The sequence below is a fragment of the Physcomitrium patens genome, chromosome 1 (assembly GCF_059467195.1).
Source record: "Physcomitrium patens ecotype Gransden chromosome 1, ASM5946719v1, whole genome shotgun sequence".
Taxonomy (NCBI): domain Eukaryota; kingdom Viridiplantae; phylum Streptophyta; class Bryopsida; order Funariales; family Funariaceae; genus Physcomitrium; species Physcomitrium patens.
The window spans coordinates 5025928-5045547 of record NC_143410.1 but is presented as its reverse complement, the minus strand read 5'-3'; the positions used below and the strand labels follow the sequence as shown (position 1 = coordinate 5045547).

At 43.3% G+C, this 19620-nt stretch overlaps 2 protein-coding genes and 1 long non-coding RNA gene across 23 annotated transcripts; all 3 read right to left on the bottom strand.

Moving 5' to 3' along the window:
* Positions 1-467: 467 nt before the first annotated feature.
* Positions 468-2325, bottom strand: LOC112289929 (syntaxin-22). Its single transcript, XM_073532195.2, has one exon. It carries the CDS (start codon positions 1813-1815, stop codon positions 1027-1029), a length of 789 nt encoding a protein of 262 aa, XP_073388296.1. The 5' UTR covers positions 1816-2325; the 3' UTR covers positions 468-1026.
* A 2852-nt stretch (positions 2326-5177) lies between these two features.
* LOC112279547 (aspartic proteinase nepenthesin-1) lies at positions 5178-9379 on the bottom strand. Of its 4 annotated transcripts, none has more exons than XM_024514168.3 (2): positions 9240-9379; positions 5178-7366 (listed from the first exon to the last, which is right to left on the bottom strand). In XM_024514168.3, the coding sequence occupies exon 2, from the start codon at positions 7348-7350 to the stop codon at positions 5665-5667; it is 1686 nt and encodes a 561-aa protein (XP_024369936.1). In that variant the 5' UTR covers positions 7351-7366; positions 9240-9379; the 3' UTR covers positions 5178-5664. The 4 variants fall into 4 exon arrangements, with proteins under 4 accessions (XP_024369936.1, XP_090103852.1, XP_024369926.1 ...); XM_090247726.1 differs by having other exon boundaries at positions 5178-7377; positions 9240-9367; XM_024514158.3 differs by having other exon boundaries at positions 5178-7377; positions 9186-9326.
* A 1631-nt stretch (positions 9380-11010) lies between these two features.
* Positions 11011-19535, bottom strand: LOC149989831 (uncharacterized). 18 transcript variants are annotated; one of them, XR_016500834.1, is made up of 6 exons: positions 16672-19527; positions 14399-14491; positions 14193-14246; positions 13762-13825; positions 13401-13562; positions 11011-13012 (listed from the first exon to the last, which is right to left on the bottom strand). It is a non-coding gene; the product is annotated as an uncharacterized LOC149989831 (long non-coding RNA). The 18 variants fall into 18 exon arrangements; XR_016500801.1 differs by having other exon boundaries at positions 13401-14246; positions 16672-16779; positions 16993-17048; positions 17171-19527; XR_016500898.1 differs by lacking the exons at positions 13762-13825; positions 14193-14246; positions 14399-14491 and having other exon boundaries at positions 16672-16779; positions 18994-19118; positions 19275-19531.
* Between the last annotated feature and the right edge of the window lie 85 nt (positions 19536-19620).

Genomic DNA, 19620 nt, shown 5'->3' with positions numbered 1-19620 from the left:
TCGTTGGAATCTATCACGGAACTTACGCTGTAAATAAAAGGCAAGTTTTGGTACAACTCCGCCATCACAAATTGGTTCTACCGTGGACCATACAAGATCACCTCTTAACATAATCCACATCCAACTAGTTTTCTGCTCTCCTTGGCGTTATATAAGCTTGCGGATACCATCGCAGCTCTGCAGGGAGGACAAGCTCATTTTATGGAGACCCTAGAATCGCTCGCGGACGGAACGGAACCAGGTGCTCCACCGAACCTGATCTTGATACTTCGACGCTAACCTCCAGGGCACCGACAACGCCCCAGGAGTACTTCCTCGTTTTAGACGTTATATCCTGAGAAACGCAACCCTCACGAACGAAGATTTCGTACAACCGCATTTTCGTCGTATGCGATAAAAATAGAAATAATAATAAAAATAAAACAAAACAAACAAGGGGTTCCAAAAACAGGGTCATACACGCTCAGTTGAGAATAAGAAACCTTCAATCATCGAGTTTCTCACTCGATTTTATTTCCAGTAACTGAGCAGATAACTAGCACATTTTATGTTTAAAGAATGGGTAACATGTTACATACATTATTAACAAAAACGCATATTCTGAGGACTAAGGTGAGCTCTAAGTTATAGCTCAATGCAAAATTGAGGTCGCAACCCCAGAGCCAACCCAGGAACTATGGACTCGCTGAGCTCCAAATACGATCTCGTCATTTGGCAGTTTCGATTTTAACAAGCGAAGCTACGTTCGACCCAATGCAAAAAAAATGAAAATTAAAAGCTTATGAGGACTCCCTAAGAAATTTTCCGGCTGTAGAATTGTTTACACTAAAGATAAAGTGAAGAATCACCTTAAATAGGGCTCAGAAGAATCTTTTCCGAATGAGATTGAAACAGGCCAACTTCCAGAACTCGGGCAACTTGAGTGGAGTCGAACTGGGCTGGAGAGCATGAAGAAGAGCCCAAATGAATAAGGAATACACCTTCTTCTGTTGAGTGAAACCATGACGGGACATGGAAGGTAATAAATCAAGCGAACAAGATGATCAGAAAGGCGAATAGAACCGTCCCAATGATTGCCAAAATCACGCACTTCCAGTACTCTGATGACTTGTGGCTCTTGGCAGCGCGGGTAAGATGAATGTTGGCTTGAACAGTTGATGACGCTGCACTCTCTATGTTAGCTTCGATATCATCAATAAGATGTCCTTGGTTTGAAACAATCTGCGCCAAGTCCTTAAAAATTTCGCTAACTTCTCCTATTTGTTGTTGAATCTCTTGGATACCCTGCTCCCTCTCTTCGATAACAACAGTATTGAATATAACCTCTGATTCATTTGCTTGGATATTTAATTGCTGGGACTGCCGTAACAAGGGGACGTTATCATCACTTTTTCCTCGAATAGAATCCAATTCCACAGAGGAAGAGGCGGGAGGAAGAACAGGCCCATACTTTCTCTGGCGAGACTGAGCAGCTTTCTGAGCACCTTGAAACTCCAACAACACGGCTTGGAAATCTTTGGCCAGCTTAGCATCTCTAATCTTCTTACTGGTGCTTGCAGAGAAAAGATGATCCGTCTCGTTTTCCTCCTTCAACTTTGCCACTGTTTCCTCAACAAGCTTACTTATCTTCTGTTCAGTCGCATGTATTTTTTCCCGAAGTCCATGATCGTCTCTTGGGGTCCCAAGGGTATTCACAAGACGTTTGTAAGTTGCCACATTCGTGTTAATTCGAAAAATCCCTGCTGCCACCGTATCACTATGATCTTGCCTGCGCGACCCGGCGTTGCGACCGGTCTCGAAATCCTCGAAACTCATGACTCTACCACCAGCTCCTCAAATTCGATTCCAATCTCCCAACACTTCTACACCACAACAACGTAGAGAACACTCCCCTTATTCCTGCTTCCTTGCAAAACATACTCCTCCTACACCTCCCCTTCAATCAACACCACCAATTTCCTCCAAATCCCCACCACCCACAAACACATACCTCAAAAGTCTACCTCGCACCACCACGTAATCTTCAAAAACTCCCCAAAAAATCCAAACCCAACTCCAAATTCCCCTCACCCTCAACGAAAACAACCACGCGAGCCAAGGAATCTGTCAAATTTGATTCAAATCCCATAACCCAACAAACTCTAACACGGGAATCAAGCGGGAAAAAAGCGGAGTTAGACCAAGGACTTCAATTCAGCCCCGCCCTAAGAACACAACTGCCATGCCACAGTTTCAATCCCGCTGAATCACATGGAAACTCCAGAGGACATCGTGTGAGATGAGAAGGGGGAGGAATTCAATGGAAGCGAGTGAGGAGATAATTGACCACATGGGCGCCGTGTCGGTGAAGGCAGCGGAGCCCGTAGCCGAGTTCTTCTCCCTCGGACTTCCCGTGTGCCACGTGTGCATGCTGACATGGAGTGGATGATGTGTGGATGGATGAATTAGGGAACTGTGTGGATTCTTGAATGGATGATTAATGCCATTATTATTAAACGCTCGGTTTGACGATTGTTTTCCATGGAGGAAATACATGTTGGATTTATGCAAAAAAGAAACAAACAAACAAACACAATGAAAAGAAGTGAAATTATGGTTGCTTTTTTTGGAATGTTGTGACATACTGATTACTCATTCAGGCAATATTAGTGAATATGACATTTTATTTTTTTATTTGAATTTGTGTAATATATTACTGAAAAACATAAAATTGTTATTTTTAGAATAATAAAATAATACATGTCATACACAAAAAAATTATATTCCAATTTTTAATAAAATTTATATCTATATATATAGAAAAATCAAGCAACCTGTGTCTATATGTAGCGTCAAAAAGCCCATTGGCTGGAGCAACAGGGAAAATGATCTTTTTCTTCTTTTTTTAAATTGCAGTAAGTGGAACTGATTGGCTACCCAGATATATTGTGTTTTTCGTTTCTTTGTTTTTAATTGCAGTAAGGGGCATTTAGTGGCTACTGAGGTATATTGTATTTTTTGTTTTTTTTTAATTATAATAAGGGGCACTGATATTAAAGAATTGGTAGTAGAGAATGACAATATTAATTGGCAACATAATCATGAGTGACTGTAGGTTTAACCACTAGTATATATATGTATATATATATATATATAGAGAGAGAGAGAGAGAGAGAGAGAGAGAAAGAGATGCTAAAGCAACACCCCATGTTATTAAGATGACACCCTCTTGGGTATTTACGTGTTTAAATTAAAATGAGATGCATTATTTTTTAATTACAATTGGAAAATTACAATGCAACATCAACAATGTTTGTTACAAAATATTTTTATAAAAAAGAAACTTTGTTCAAGGTTATTGTTGCCATTTATAATGATAAGGAACTGGAACATGGGACAAGCATTGGAAACAGGGATGGAGGGATTGGAAACATGGAATAGGGGGATTGGGAACAAAGTATGCCACCAAAACATAAACAAAAAAAAAATAGAACATGAGGTGTGAGGCTTAAACCAAAAAATTAATATTTTATAATTAAAAATAGTAGCTGTAACTCAAATAAATTTCTCATCATTGAGGGGTCTTTACACTTAGAAGACAAGGTGAAAAAATACAACTTTTAAATCTTTTAATTAGTTAAAATTGGGAAGTTCCAAAGAATTGACTCCTAAGTTAAAAAATATCTACTTTACCAAAATAAAAACATACTACATTTTTTTTATTTTTTTATTTTAATTTTTTACATTTATTTACTTGGGTTGAATGGATACACAAGGTTGATTACAAGAAACGATTGTTATGTTTCCTCAAAAAAGTTCCAGTTTTTTTGAATCTAAAGATATGCAAACATCCTTCATAACTCACACTCAACCCAAAGTTTTTTTGTATAGTCTAATTAATGTTGCAACTCTGCTGTGCCGAATAGGCGAATTAGGCAGCAGTTCGTCGAACGCTTCCTGGATATGGATTTTCGGGCTAGGGTTTCACACACGATGCTTCCACTTTCGCACGTCACTATGACGACTCCACCTCAAGGAAGGCAGGACCAGGTGTGCAAAGAACTAGCAAATTTCAGCAATTATTTTGCACATTGCATACTGGGCAGTGCCCTATGGATTAGGATGAAGATTGAGCTGAGCGGTTCCTTTTTGAATATCCAGGGTGTGATCAGCAGCCACTGCCTTCCTCATGGGGAAGTTGTGATGGTACTTCTGTACATCTTTGAACCTCATTTACCGAAGGCCGTGTTACAGTGTACTCATTCTAGAATAGTTGTCTTGGCAGTGGCATCATAACCCAGCTGTTGCACTGATATAGGCTCGTGTACAGATCTAAGCATGTTGAACTTGCTAACATTCAAGAATCATTGAAGGATGAAACGAGCGTGCCAGCAGTTTCTCGTTTTGGAACCTAGCATTTTGACGCTTTAATGGTGTTGACGATTTCTCGTTGGTTTTAATGGTGTTGCCATTTCAGGCCATGGAGTTGCACGTCATTTCAGGGTTGGCTCAGAGCCCTCGCTGCGAGAATTTTGTGAACAATGAGTGATGGCGACCATGCTGCGCCATCTAACATCAGATCCTCTCTCGTGTCACCCCACATTCGCAAATATAACGTACTTTTCTAGTAACTTTTCTGGCTACGGTAGTTGGATCTTTCACTTGATGCTTTGAATGTCATGTATATCTCCTGAAACAGTCAGAGCACATAGACATTTGATTTTATAAACCGATCATGTGAGGACAAGATTTACGCATGCTGGAGGAAGAGTCGACTCGAAATAGAGTATTGTAAAAAAAATCCTTCCTCATCAGCATCACCTCATTCGATAGACATAAGTGCGGGTTCCACATATTTTTTAACAAGACATCCAAACACTTGGGAGTTGTCTGATTCCAGAACAATCGTATAATCCTACAAGGCACTAATAAATATTCTACAGTGCACTGATAACACCTCACTGACTTCCAAAGCAATAAAACATTGCTTTGAGATATGTACAGTGATATTTGACATGTACGATGAGTTAGACACGAGTCGACAACAGTGAACTATGATAGCGCAGAGCTTCACCAAACTAAAAGGTTTCACCTGCGGTCCCAATCAGAAGGCAGGATTGTGAGGCAAGATGCACGATCCCGAGACACCAAGACATTCATTGAAGTTTAATATCTAGATTGTGCAACAACAAAGGCGATTTCTTTTGTAAAAACAGAGTAGATCTCAAGTGGGTTATTCGCCACGGATCTTAAATTGACTTCATTCCTTTTGGACTACACAAATTGGATGTCTGCTGAAACTTCGGCCACAATTTTAATCGGAGCAGTTGGCAGACGCTAAAACCACCAAAGGTATTCACCTAACCGGGGACGGCACTAATCAATCCCTGGCGATGATTACCGGCTTCCCTTGTCCAGCCACTCATCAGCAGAGCCGTAAGCCTGATTTTGTAGACGCGGCGTGCTTCCTGGCTTCGAAGGGGTATCACTGGAACTCGTTGCCTAAGTAGAAGTTGACCCTCTGCGACGGATGCAACGAATGTTTCGGGCAGGAATAAGTTGCTTGGGAAGAAAATGGAAGCTCAGATTGACAGCAACAGAAAAAAATAAGATGAGAAACAGCTTGCGGACTTGCAAGATTACAGCGGTTGTCATTTCACCACGGCCCCCACCAAGCTCGAAAGCCTACGATGGTGCGTCGCAATTTGCATGTGCGAAGCCAATGCGGTGCTCCTCGCGGTCGTACTGCACCAGGTAGTTCTGTTGTATGATGTTGCCGATGACATTGAAGCCATCGGATGATGACTCCAACATAGCAAGGCAGTCGATGTTTGGAGATACTTCTATGAAGTAATTTCCCTGATTCGGTCGGTATGTCGCGCCCTGGTCGAATTCGATGGTGAAGGAGGGGTAGATCGGGTGGTCGATGCCCGAAACGTTAACGCAAAGCGGCAGACCTTGAGGTGATGGAGGTGCCCGCGGGTAAGGCACAGATTTCTCGAAAGCAGCGATGATCCTTGCGTACGCTTGCGGGCTCCAGTACGTTACCGTAGTACCGGAATCAAAAATTGTACCCCCGTTGCCTACAGAATCGATTTTCCAAGCGGAGTCTGGGATGAGTAGCGTTTCACCTCCGAAGCAAATTCTCACTATCTGGACGTAGTATACCGAGGGGTTTAGCGGGTTGCTGACGAGTGGTGTGAATTGGAGGTCGTGGATTGTGCTCATCATGTCGTCGCCAAAGATGAGCGACGAGAAAACTGACGTCGGGGAGAGATAGCTCGTGAGACAATACGCGAATTTATTCTCGAACGCGTATCCCGCCTGTGAGGTGAATGAAAGAGCTCCCTGTCCGAGTCCGAGAACACCGCCTGCGGAGACAAAGCTTCCTTGATTTCTGTTCCCGCAGCCGAAGGCTACGTGGTTGACTCTGATTCCACCGACTGTCGCAGTTTCGTAAGCAAACACCCCTACAGTGCTGGAGTTATCGCCGTAGCGGTACTCGTAGGAGCACGCTCCTTGTGGTGGACTTTCTGGATAGCTAGAACTACAAGGAGCTCCGACGGGGGCCGGTATGAGAAGGCATTCGGCGGAATCGCAAGGCACAGGGGTGAAGGTCGAGGAGTTGGATGGTTGGTAAAGCGGGCCATCTTGCTCATAGCATAGATCGCAAGGAGCGCATTGCACGAAGGCGAGGTCAGATCCAGTGTCCACGATGAGATGGAATTTCTGTTCTGGTGTGCCAAGGGAGAAATCAACAAAGTATTGTCCAGAGCCAAGAGTAGTGCCCGAGACGAGAGGGGTCCGGAATTGGTAGTCCTGTGAAGACGGGCCTTCAACAATCGCTGTCAAAGTTGGAGGCATAGATGGAGGCATCGCGCATGTTGCATCACCCGATGTTCTTACAGTGACTGAATCTGATCTGCGCCTCTGCTGTTGTCGCAAAGCAGCGAGCCTCGCTGCATCGATAGCCATATCCTCCATCAATGCTTGCATCTTCGTATCGTACTCTTTTCGAAACGGCGAGCCAATCGAGTTCCGGTGCAACATCTTAACCTTGAATCCGTTCTTTTCAGTGTCGCTAACACCCACGAGCTTCCGGTTGCGCCAACTGCGCATTTCTGCTTGCTTTAAAAGATGGTGATTTCCGCCTCCATTCCAAACATTCAATCTGGCCTGCACCTCCGAAACTCGCAAGCCTGTGGAAGAATCGCCAACTATACTTTCCGAAGTCCACAACCGGTACTTGTCAACAGCAGCGAGGCCCACGAACACTGCGAGAATGAACGCTAATGTCCATCCTACAATCGACACAAGTCCCTTCCCTGACTTTCGTCTGTGCCGGCAATCCAACTCACTTGTAGACTCCATGTCTGGAACTGAGCCCCTGTGCAGCAACTAAGCAGAAATGAATCAGACACGGGACACAGATCAACGGGAGGTGGTTTGTGATCGTGGTTTGTAGCAAGACCAGGTGATAACATGAGCAGAGCAGCAGCGAAACTTCCGCAATTGGCATAAAGAGTACAATGTAGGTAGGCATCCTGAAGTATGGCCGTTTGTCGGAAGAAGGACACACCACCCCACTAATTTCAGTCCGCTGTAAGTAACCGCCATGCTCCAGCTCACAATTGACCATCTTTGGTTCCCTTCGCACGGGTGGAGAAATGGAGTACCGCAGCAAAACAGACACTAGATACCGACCAAACACAAGAGATGGCAAACAGGACAGCCCAGCTCAGCGGCAGAGGACGATGCAGTGTCTACGGCGAATGTAGAACTGCTTAATGACCGCGCGATGACACGGAGGGACAGGCTTGGTCACTAGTTTGCACGTCAATTCAGGTCAGACACATGATCCAAAGTACTGAGGGAGGCACACACAAGGGCAAAGATGATGAGGACCTTGAGCCATCTCTTCCTTACTGTACCGCTAACCTCTTCGAAGCTCTGGCTAAAGTCCAGTAGCTTTAGTTGATGCCCACGATTTAGCTACATGCAAGGTACTATTGGATGATGCATGATTCTAGGTTTGCTGGAGACGAATAGATGTAGGGAGCATTGGTACACTAACCGAGATTCTTCAATTGGGTAACCGATGCTGACTGAACTGGCTACCACCATCATGGCATCCCTGTAGCGATGAACTTGCCGAAACGATCCACGATAACGGTCCACGATAACGATCGATGAAAGAGAGAGAGAGAGACCTGAGCTCCGAAAAGCAAGTACCTAAGCGAAATCTTAAAATGTCGCCCCAAATTGTGCAGAAACCACTGGTTGTCATGCTCAACAAGTGAGAATGGGTTGATTCCAACACCTGATTTTCTAATCAATTGCCAAATACTATAACTCAATTCGTGACTCGTTGCAAGGCTTTGCCTTACTTGTGTACGAGTCGTTGGAGAGAGAACAATCACCCCATGGATGTGCCACTAGCTCTAATCCTAACTGATTTTTAAATTTGCGATTCCAAATGAAACGTTGCAGATGTGATCAGGGAGATAACTGCTACATGCACGCACTATTCGGTCACTTCCACCACCAAAACCGGAGAAGAAGAAGGATCTGTTAAAAAAAATTAAAAAATTAAAAACTGCCAGTTTTCTCAAGAAAACCAGCAACACAAGTAAAGAGCTGGGTCCGGCTCCAAAGCAGGAGTGCCTTCATGAACAGAACTCAAGGCTCTCTTGCGATTCGATCAGGAACTTCAATATCCGGCAACAGATTTGTCACTTAGATTTACTTCAGGGGAACAGTGCAAACAAACTAGGTTGTATCTTGCGTTTCGAGTTTCTCTGAGAATGTGACTTGTTGCACCTTCATGTTTAAAAAACAAGGACAACACTGACTTGTGCAAGAAATGGGTCCACTACGCACAATGCGTATATTACAGAATTACTCAATGCTGCCGGGACGCAAGAAGCAAGCACTCCATCCAAAACCAAGACTTACATGATGCAACTCAGAGAAAGCCTCAACAGTTGAACTTCATTCAAGTGTTGCCACCAAATCGGACCAAATTCTAGCAATTCACCTCTCCAGCCTTACCTCAAAGGCAACGACTGAACACTCGGCCTTACGTATTCATGTCGCCTAACCTTTCTACACGAAATGCACAACAACGAAAGCCAAAATCATCAATTCTTCATGTGACCCTTGGAGCGGCACAGCCAGGAGGTCCACAAGGCTGGGCACAAACTGACCCTTCAAGCAAGCACCATGAGAGCCAAGACGCTCCCAAGGCCGCCCCCACAAACCTTCGGTTAGCGACGAAGTAGTCGACAATCACAGCGTCGAATAACACAGCTTCACGCTTTGAAAAGCAGCCTCGAGATACCACCACCCCACAGCGCAGCCGAGTCGAATGTCATGAGCTCAATTCGCGCACGCCACCTCGACCCTCCTTTCACCCCCGAAAAGATAACCAACCCAGGTTATCGATCCAGGAGGCGGTTGGGGGGGAGTCAATCGTGACGCCAGATGCGACGATCCACGGAGATACAAAACCCTCTAACAAAGAAGGGAGGGCGCTCTCACCCCCAACCACCACCACCACCACAGCTGCAGTTAATTCCACCTTGGCGTATTACACTATTACCTACTCCATCCTCGAAATCATTGATGGGGCGATAATAAAGCACAGGCGATGGGGCACATGGTGAAACTCTACCCCCCGTGGGCTCGGGAACACAAAGTCGCCACGCCAAACGACTCCCAGTTACGAACAGGCGGATCCGCTCTCAGCAAGCTAGCGAGCGGATCGTGGGGGGCTAGGGCGAGGGCGAGAGAGTCCTACGCCGAGATAGACGCGAGCCATGCGGCAGCATGCAGACGAGCGAGAGACCAGCGAGAAACGAGCGAGAGACGTGTGTGGGGCTGCTCGGCGGATGAGTCCCCTCGACGACAGCACCAGCGCCACGCTCTCGCGGCGCGACCCTTCCTTGAAAACTTGGACGCGCTTGCTTTCGCTGCCACTTCGTGGCGCTGGCTCCCGACGCCGCGACGGCGCACTACTCTGACTGGCGCTCACCTCCTCTTCCTTCCGTCCTTTTACTTTTCGGCCACTTTTTTCAAAAAATGACTTTGTTCATTGGGGGTGGGGACTGCGTTTAGCGAGGTGAACGGTTTGGAGAATGCACTTCAAGGGATTCTTCAGACGTGAGAATGTTGTTTGTTGAGCTTCTTTCTTAGATTCATACAAAAATATATATATATATATATATATATATATTGATTGTATGTGTGTGTGTGTGTGTGTGTGTTTTTTAATTCGTTTGGTTGTTTAGTGTGTTCTTATCTTGTTGTTGGTAATGGAAGAGACCATTTTTTTTTGTTCCAGTTTTGGTTCTAATTTTAGAAATTTGTTTTAAATTTGTTGAATATTTGGTGGAGTGAATGATGTGGAAAGAGGTAGCATGTAGGTGTTGTGAAGATGTTTCAACGTGTTGTTCAGATTGGCACATGTCAATGGGTGATGTCAATGAGATTGGCATGTTTGCTACAACTTTCTTGGATATTTTAAGGTTTCTTTACTTGAATCCCTCTTTGATTGTGGTTAAGAAGGTGACATTGTAGCTTGAATCCAATCAAGGAAGACCTTGCCATATATTTACTTTTTTCTTTTTTCTTTACTTCAGTCCACTCTCCTTTTCAAATGCTTGTGATCATAGCTAAACATTAAATGATTACATTAAAATTTTCCCTCTATGATCCCTTCTAAGCAATTGCTTTAATGAGAAATTGTTTTTTTTTGATGATTTTTGTATTATTCACTTATTCATTTTTTTCCTTTTTTTTTTGACACCAATGAAATCCACAAATAATGATTATCAGTTTTAAATTAACATCAACACAAATTGCATGAATAGATAAAACATATCAGATAAGTCTCTCTCTCTCTCTCTCTCTCTCTCTTTTTTTTTTTTTTTTTTTTTTTTAAACAAATAGATGATCTATCTTACAAATGAAATCTAGATTATTAGTTAAGAACATACACAGAAAGAAAATTGGAATGATGGTACTCATAAGTAATAGAAAAGGAAAAAGAAATCATGTGGGATGAACACATGTTTTTGTTTCAGAAAAGAACAGAAAGTTGAACAGTTTCAAAGATTCCTTCTTCCTCCGTGCATCAGAGGATACCCATTCTTCATTAAAAAAAAAAAGGCTGGCGGTACTTTTGAGAATACCTGAGCACTAAGTCTGATTCACACCCATAATTGAACAATGAAACTGCACAATTTCAACCCCTGAAACTGTAGCCATGGGGGGGAAAAGAAGAAGAAGAAGAATTAACACTTTAGCATTTTGACTGCAAAAAGACAAGCAAGCCATTGCTACGTCCTCTCTCGCAAGCATGGGCATGTGGACCGCAGCTGTCAGTTGGGTACTGTCACCGACCTCGGGACTTGCACACCATGGTTTGGATTTGTCAAGCTTTGGTCAATGTCCACTATGACCTTGGAACTTGTATTGTGTTTTTTGGGAGCTTTGTATACGCTCTCGTATTTCATAATTCGATGACGATCCCAAAACTTGGGTGGGTGTAGAGTTGTCTTGGCTGCTCGGAAGTTTGAACCCACATCTTCGTGTGCTGTGCAATCCTGCTGCAGTCACTGAACAGCAGGATCGCAAGCTCGACACCAGCGTTGAATCTGCCACTACTGGGTTTAATAGACTTTACCTTCATTCATGGAAAAGCACCGTGTAACTAGTGAAACTGGTTGCCCACCATCGAGGCCCGATGATGGAGAAGGTTGATTTCTGACCGTGGACGTCGTAGCTGTTCTTCCAAATACACTAGCCTTTTGGTAGGGTCTGTCTGGTTTTGGCCCTCTACAGCACATCTGTGCAAGTGCACTCAACCTTCTCGTCTGAATTCTGAACCTGCGTTCGACTTGACCATTATAATCGACCATTCTAAGTTGGGATACCAATGTGTTGGCGAAACTCACCCCTGTTGCTCTCGATGAACCTCCTGGCCTAATGAACATCATTTGTCATCCACGCCAACCGAGGTTCAGCGCACCCTAATTTTAGGGTTTTGCGGAAATGTATTTGATGGACCTTCTTACTCAATGAAAAGCAAGGTTAGCCCTGCTCCTATTGGATTTGCTTTCCATAAAGTGTGCTGTAACATAGTATTAGAGCGAGATTTAGAATAGGAGACTTGGGTGAGCATTGCTCTCTAACCTATGTACTAGAGAGATAGAACAAGAGTCAGTCCTAGAATAGCAATGAGATCTGAAAATAGAAAGACATGACGGAGAGCAGCAGATCGTCAAACTGCGAAGGACGAGACAGCAATAGATTATTAGGGATCCAAAACTACAATGTGTGGAGAGTAAAAATGGCGGCGGTTCTGAAGAGAGAGAACCTGTGGCCACTAGTGGAAGTAAAGCGAACACCCTGCGCCTAGCCTGCAGTCATGACTAATACGTCGTATGTCACAGAAATAAAAATGATAGAGGCAAAACAGAGGGCTCAGACCGGGATTATTATGTCAGTAGCCGACAGTCTAATCGGATCCGTCTCCTCTTACGATGACCCTGCAGACTCATGGGCAATGTTGAAGAACATGTTCGGAGCAGGCAATCAGCAGCAAATCATGCTACTCATGAGCAAACTACACAACATGACGATGGAGGAAGGAGAGGAAGTCAATACTTATCTGTCTGAAGCGATGGACATCAGAAACCAACTAAGGGCGTTCGGGGAAAAAGTTGAGGACAAGACACTAAACAACATTGTTCTCAATGGACTGCCGAGGAGCTATGAGATGGTAATCTAAGGGGTTATGTACATGACAAACCCATCCTTCGAAGAAATCATGGATAAAATATTAACAGAGACACACCGAATGACAGTACGAGAGCAAAAGCTCGAACAGGACAAGGCACTATCAATACAGTTTCAGAGATCATTCTATCCAAGACAAGGAGGCTACTTCCAAGGAGGAGGACGAAGAGGACGCAGCTACGGCCGAGGAGGAACTGCACCATTCAGCAACGGCAACCATCATTGTGGATCCCTGCCTCAACAAACACAATACAACGGAAATTCACAACTGAGCAAACACACTTGGACATTATCAAGGCAACCCTCTGCCAACGTACCGTAACGAAACAAGACTGGTTAGAAACTCCAGAACTATAATATGCTATACATGTGGAAAGCCATGCCACATTGCAAAAAACTGCTTGCACAGAAAGTATTATTCAGATCCAAACTACAACGAAGGAAATTATGCAGGAGCAGTAGAGTGGTCTTCAGATGCAAACCTCACTGAATACCAAAAACAACATTGGTACATGGACTCTGGAGCTAGTAATCATGTCACAGGAGAGAGAGGAAAATTGCAATGGATAGAAGGCAACCCATCTGGTCACACTTTAAAAACAACCGACGGTGGTGCTCACCAAGTTGAAGCCGTGGGTTCTTCCACTGTGAAAACAGCCTGAGGTGAAATAAAATTGGGAAACATTTTATATGTGCCGACCTTGAAATGTAGCCTCTTATTAGTAGGTTCACTAACCGAACAAGGACATATCATAGTCTTCACCGACTCACAATGCATCATTCTGAACAATCACAAAGAACAGACAATATTAGCCATAGGAAAACGGGATTTATCAAATGGTCTCTACAGGTTTACAAACAAATCACTAGAAGCTGACAGATCATTCAACGGTGACATACATCTCTGACACAACAGATATGGACATCTTCATTACGCAAGACTTCAGCACCTTTCGAGAGCAGCAAGAGTCATTGGCCTACCCATACTTGGATATACGAAGAAGATCTGTGGAGACTACCTAGCTGGACGTCAACACAGAGGGCGCTTCCCAAAAACATCACCACACATGAGCACACATGTATTACAACTCATTCACTCTAACCTTGTTGGACCTATTCGAACTCCCTCATTAGTTGGATCAAGATACATTGTTGTCTTTACAGACGACTTCTCCAGGAAAAGCTTTGTTTACTTCATGAAGAATGAAAGTGAAACATTCGGGAAATTTAGAGAATTTAAATCAAGGGTAGAATCCGGAACAGGCAAGAAAATACTAATGTTACGCAGACAGGAGAGGGGAATACCTATCTCATGAATTCAGCAACTTCTTGACAAACCATGGAATAGCAAGGCAAATAACAATAGCTAGGACACCTCAGCAAAATGGAGCGAGTGAAAGATAAAATAGAACCTTGGTTGAGAGAGCTAGATCAATGTCGGCTGCTTGTAAACTGCCTAGGTTTCTCTAGACGGAAGTTATAAATACAGCCAACCATCTTGTAAACATTAGTCCTACAAGAGCTAACCATGGCATTACACCTGAACAAAGATTCACTAAAACAAAGCCCGGGGTAGACAACCTAAAAATCTTTGGAGTCATAGCATACCTACACATACCACGAGAAAGCAGATCAAAACTGGATAGCAAAACACTGCGGTGTCTCTTCGTAGGCTACGATGAGCATTCAAAAGCATATAGAGTTTTTGATCCTGTAAAACGCAAACTGTACATTAGCCGTGATGTAGTCATCGACGAAAGCCAAATAGGCTATGTCAAGATCAATCCTCAAGACGGAAAATTAGAAGAACTGGCCCTATTCCCAAATTAGGAACCTAGAGAAACCAAAAATGATGAGCAAATAGAACTTCCTGCCACTCAATGCTCATCGGACAATGCACCTCCACTCTCTAGCTCCACTGATCAATTCACAGGTTACAATGACGATGATGGTGACAGCCTCTCACATCAAAAACGTCCTCAACACTTGCATGCTGACTCCGGAACATACATCAAACCAACAGAGGGAACGAAGATACCCAACACAAGAAAGGAGGCCAAACAGCAGGTTCAGAGACAATTACCTACTGACAGTAGAAACCGCAGAATTTGAACCCGAAACCTTTGATCAGGCAATTCAACACAAAGGATGGGAAATAGCGATAGACCAAGAGATGGACTCAATAACTCGAAATTAGACCTGGCACTTAGTTGACATGTCGGAAAGACACCGATTTTTAAGTCAAAAGTGGGATCAAGTGGACAGGTCGAGGAACTAAAGGCAAGGCTTGTAGCTCGCAGATTCGAACAAGAAGAAGGGATCAATTTTGTAGAAACATTCGCACTTGTCGTTAGATAGTCAACCATAAGAAGCATAATCGCATTAGCTGCAAGAAAACAGTGGAAACTGCAGCACCTAGATGTCAAAACTGCTTTTCTAAACAGAAAAATCAATGAAGAAGTCTACATGACAGTACCTCCAGGATTCTAGAATGAAAAGAGCAAGGGTATGTAAACTTGAAAAAGCATTATATGGGTTGCGGCAGGCCCCCAAAGCCTGGTACAGCAAGATTGATGGGTACCTTCAATCACAGGGACTAACTAAAAGCAAAGAAGACCCAAATCTATATTTCTCTATCAAAAGTGACAGTACATGTGGTAGTACTCTACGTAGATGATCATAACGGGAGATGACACATAAAATATTCGAGTCACCTGATTTACGACAACTGTGGGTTTACTTTCACCAAAGGAAATATATACAAAAACTGTTGGACAAATTCGGGATGACGCCCTGCAACACCCTACCAGTTCCTATGAACCCGAAAGGCAAGCTTCGAAAGGAGACTGGCACTCCAGCAGTTGATCCACATATGTACAGGAGCTTAATTGGGGGACTGCTCTATGCAACCATAAGTCGCTGGGATATAAAATACGCCATCAGCTGTGTCTCGAGATACATGGGTAATCCACAACAGGATCACCTAATCGCAGCCACAAAAAAAATCTGAGATATCTGAAAGGGACTATGAACTATGGAATACTTTACCCAACAGCAGATGATAACAACCTCCTAGTATTCACAGATGCAGACTGGGCGGGGGAAATAGAAAAGGAAATCAACTTCAGGGATTCTATACAAACTAGGTCTTCACCCATAGCCTGGACAAGCAAAATTCAGTCCACATTAGGACTGTCGTCAACCGAAGCAGAATATTGGATTCTGTCGGAGGCAGAAAGAAAAATCACATATTTTTGTCGTCTGTTACAGGAACTCCAAGTGCAGACTCCAAGACCGACACCACTACTCTATGATAACTTGAGCAGTATCAAACTAGTTACCCAGTCATGCATCAAAGGACGAAGCACATCGAGCTCGACCATCACTACATTCGGGAAAAATCTGAAGAAGTGTGGAGGTGAGCTACATCCCGACATGCTTTCAACAAGCCGATCTGTTTACTAAATCCCTTCCACCACATCAATTTATTAGAAACAGAGTCCAAGCTGGTCTTGCAAAACTGCCTACAGAAAACTAGAATCTACAGAAGAAAGACCTAACAGCACCCATCTGAGTTTTAGAGAGGGACACAACTCAGAAGGTAGGAAGGCCTAACCTCGACGACCTACAAAAACTTCAGCGTCTTCCAAAGTCCAAAAGCTCCTGTGAACTGCCCCAGTATAACTCAGGACTTGTTCTGCACAGTACTTAAAGATGCTCCTACACTGTACTTGGACCCCTCCAGATTTGTTTTGGCGGTAGTGGCGGTGGTGGTGCAGGGGATTAGACCGATTGCATTTGGTGCGTAATTGTGCACAAAGAACTTGGCCAAGTCTTTTGTAATGAGGTTTTGGAGATCCAGTTGGTGGAAATGGAATCTGGGTCTCTTACCTTACTGTAGTTTGCATTGAGGAATCCTGCATCGTTTCTTTCAAAGCAATTTGACGTTTCCATCCCGATGGTCACGAAGAACTACCATTGCTGAAAATTCCCATGATCCTGCAAAGATTTAACCTGAACAAGTTAAAATTGCTGTAAGTTGAGGATATTATCTAGGTCATTCAAATGGAGTTTGGCGTAAGATTTTGCCTTCGCAGTGACCTCTCAGAGGAAGCAGATAACCTTCAAAAGTATTTAGGAAGACCAATTAGTCAAATTCACTGTTAATACTGGCAAGTAATGGAACAATTAATAAAGTCGAATGTTTCTCACAGTGACTCCAATTGTTCAGGGTAAAATGACAGGAATACATTACAATGGAGCCTCTCCTGCAAAGGGCATTAAATTTTGTTGGTTGATTGAATACGAGAATAAATATTTGAACAAATTCACCAAACAATCGTGTTGGATTCATTCTCTAATAAATAATCCTGAATAAAATATTTCTTACCTAGAGTGAAGACTTCTGACGGGATCACGAACTAGACCAAGAGCACCGAATTATCTAAATGTGTTACCCATCCAGCCCTGTTCATATGACATGTTCAATTGAATACAACTGACTGACTGGAACACGATGAAGTTTGAGTGTCGCAGCGTCGACCCTTGAAACCTGGGAACTTCCTAACCGACGTTGTCACCATATTCAAGCTCATAAACCTTGAGGTCAGGAGGGTAGAAACTCATAAAGAGATGACTGAACGTGATGCAAGATATATCTGAAAAGATGGAAGGGATGAGACAAACGTTCCGAGTAAAACATCTCTCTTGAACCTGAAGTAGAGCCCCGGGGCTCTTTGAGTCAAGCAGTGCCTAACTCAAATCACTGGGAGGGGGCAGGAAGAAACTTAACTGTGGTCCTTATTGAACCACTCTTTAAAATGCTGCTCGTGTTTAAAAATGTCTCGAGGCGAAGGCATCTAAAACAACTACCGTTGCAAATTGGTTATGCAAAAGCTTCACAATTCAAACCTAGTCTTACATCCAAACCTAGCTGCAAGTACGAACCACATTGCTTAGTCTGAGGGACATCACACCAGATTAGAAATGTCAATGGTAACATTGAAAGAGAAGATAGAGCACATGATCCGTATAGAGCCCTCTGTGAATCAGAGGGACGAAGAGAGAGCTAAGTTCACACGTATCCCATGTAGGTGCTGTGCTTAGTATGTACTTGAGCTGGTTCCCTGTGAGATCAAACACAACACTACCCAATTTTTCACGGCTCTCCGTGCTAAGTGAGCACATTCTTCACCCACCCTGAGTCCTTTAGAACAAAGCTGTAACTAATTTTAAAATGAAAATGCTGAGATTACTTCACGTAGAATTGTAATTATCTGCTAGGACCAAACACTAGAAAAATTAAATAAAACGTGATCTTTCAACACAAATCTCTTTATCTCAGTGGACCCTGTTCAATTTTAGTTTAAAAATTGATTTCCCTTCAATCGTACTCCACTCAACAAGTTGCAATTAAAAAAGCTCCTGCCTTCCATTTGGGACGACCATTGCTTAACACCAGGGCACGTACTGCTATTTCGAGTGTTGCAGTACATAATAGTTTTTAAAACACTACATGTGATCTTGATTCAAAAGAAACACTTTCTGCTGCAGAAGTTCAGAAGATAAACTTGACCCTATCCATTCAAGGTAAGATTCCAACAGAACAAGGCGGTCTTTCAAATTTTCCAAGGGCACGGCATGCCTCACTGACCTTAGCCTCAATGAGGTAAATCAGAAGCACAACTAAATTCTGAACACGTATTATAGGAGCATTTATCACGCAAGTGATAACCTACATTGCAAAAAGGAAATGCTGTGAGCACGGAGAGCCTAGAAGGACATGCAAGCACCATATTCCAATATTCTATGGTTGTTCTATCGACACGAAGATTCCTTTACAATCTTGTTCATGTATCTCACAAGTAATAATAAACTACAACAAAGTCACAGGAACGGAATCACAAAAGATTTTTCAGTAAAAATATTCTTGTGATAAAGAATCACTTAACACAAGTAACACACGTTTCATGTTTCACAGAAATGCATTGTAATTTAAAAACAAGTATTAAGTAAGAATTTTGAGGTCAATCTCACAACATCGACAATGAACACTGTGTTGATATCAAGACATAACAAAGAAGCAACCTCATTACAGCTGGAAGTTTTTCATCAAAATTTCTGACGTTCAATATCCATTTAATACATAACGAACGCAGTAAGGAACAAGTTCTTTAAATTTGGTATGACCCTAAAACAATTTCTGTTACTTACTAGCCTTTTCTTAAAAAGAGCTGTCGATCACACGACGTCTTTCGTGCCCTAGATCAGGAATGCGCAGTGATTGTCAGGTCTCCACGTCGACAATCCCCTCGAACGGGAAATCCTAAGAGACTGACCTGCAACGGAAATGCTAAGGCGCTGCTTGATTCAATACGCCTTCAGAGACAATGACAACAGTACTTAAAATGAAACAGTCCCGACATTTCTCACGCGTCAGTTTCTCGCAGCCCTCAACCCTGCGCTTAACATATCAGTTTCCTCGTGCTACTCACCTGAACAAAAACCCTTACATCAAACATAAACTCTTATATCAAACATCACTGCGGTGATCGATCGACATCAGTGCAACCAAATCCTTTCGATTCCTACTCTTGTGCTCCAAAGGTATGAGCCGCATTCAATTAAAAAAAAACCGAAATCGATTGATCACTTCGTATCCACAACTCAAACTCGCAAGCGCCACATTCCCCCCATCGCTAAAACAAATCTTTGCAAGGTGCTTTCCTCGCAGGGAACCACGGCAATAGGACCACGGTGTGTGAACGATTGTGGGGGAATCACAGCCCGAGGATTATGTTAAGAGCCGTGGAGCCAGATTGAGAACCTGAGCTGAGAGGT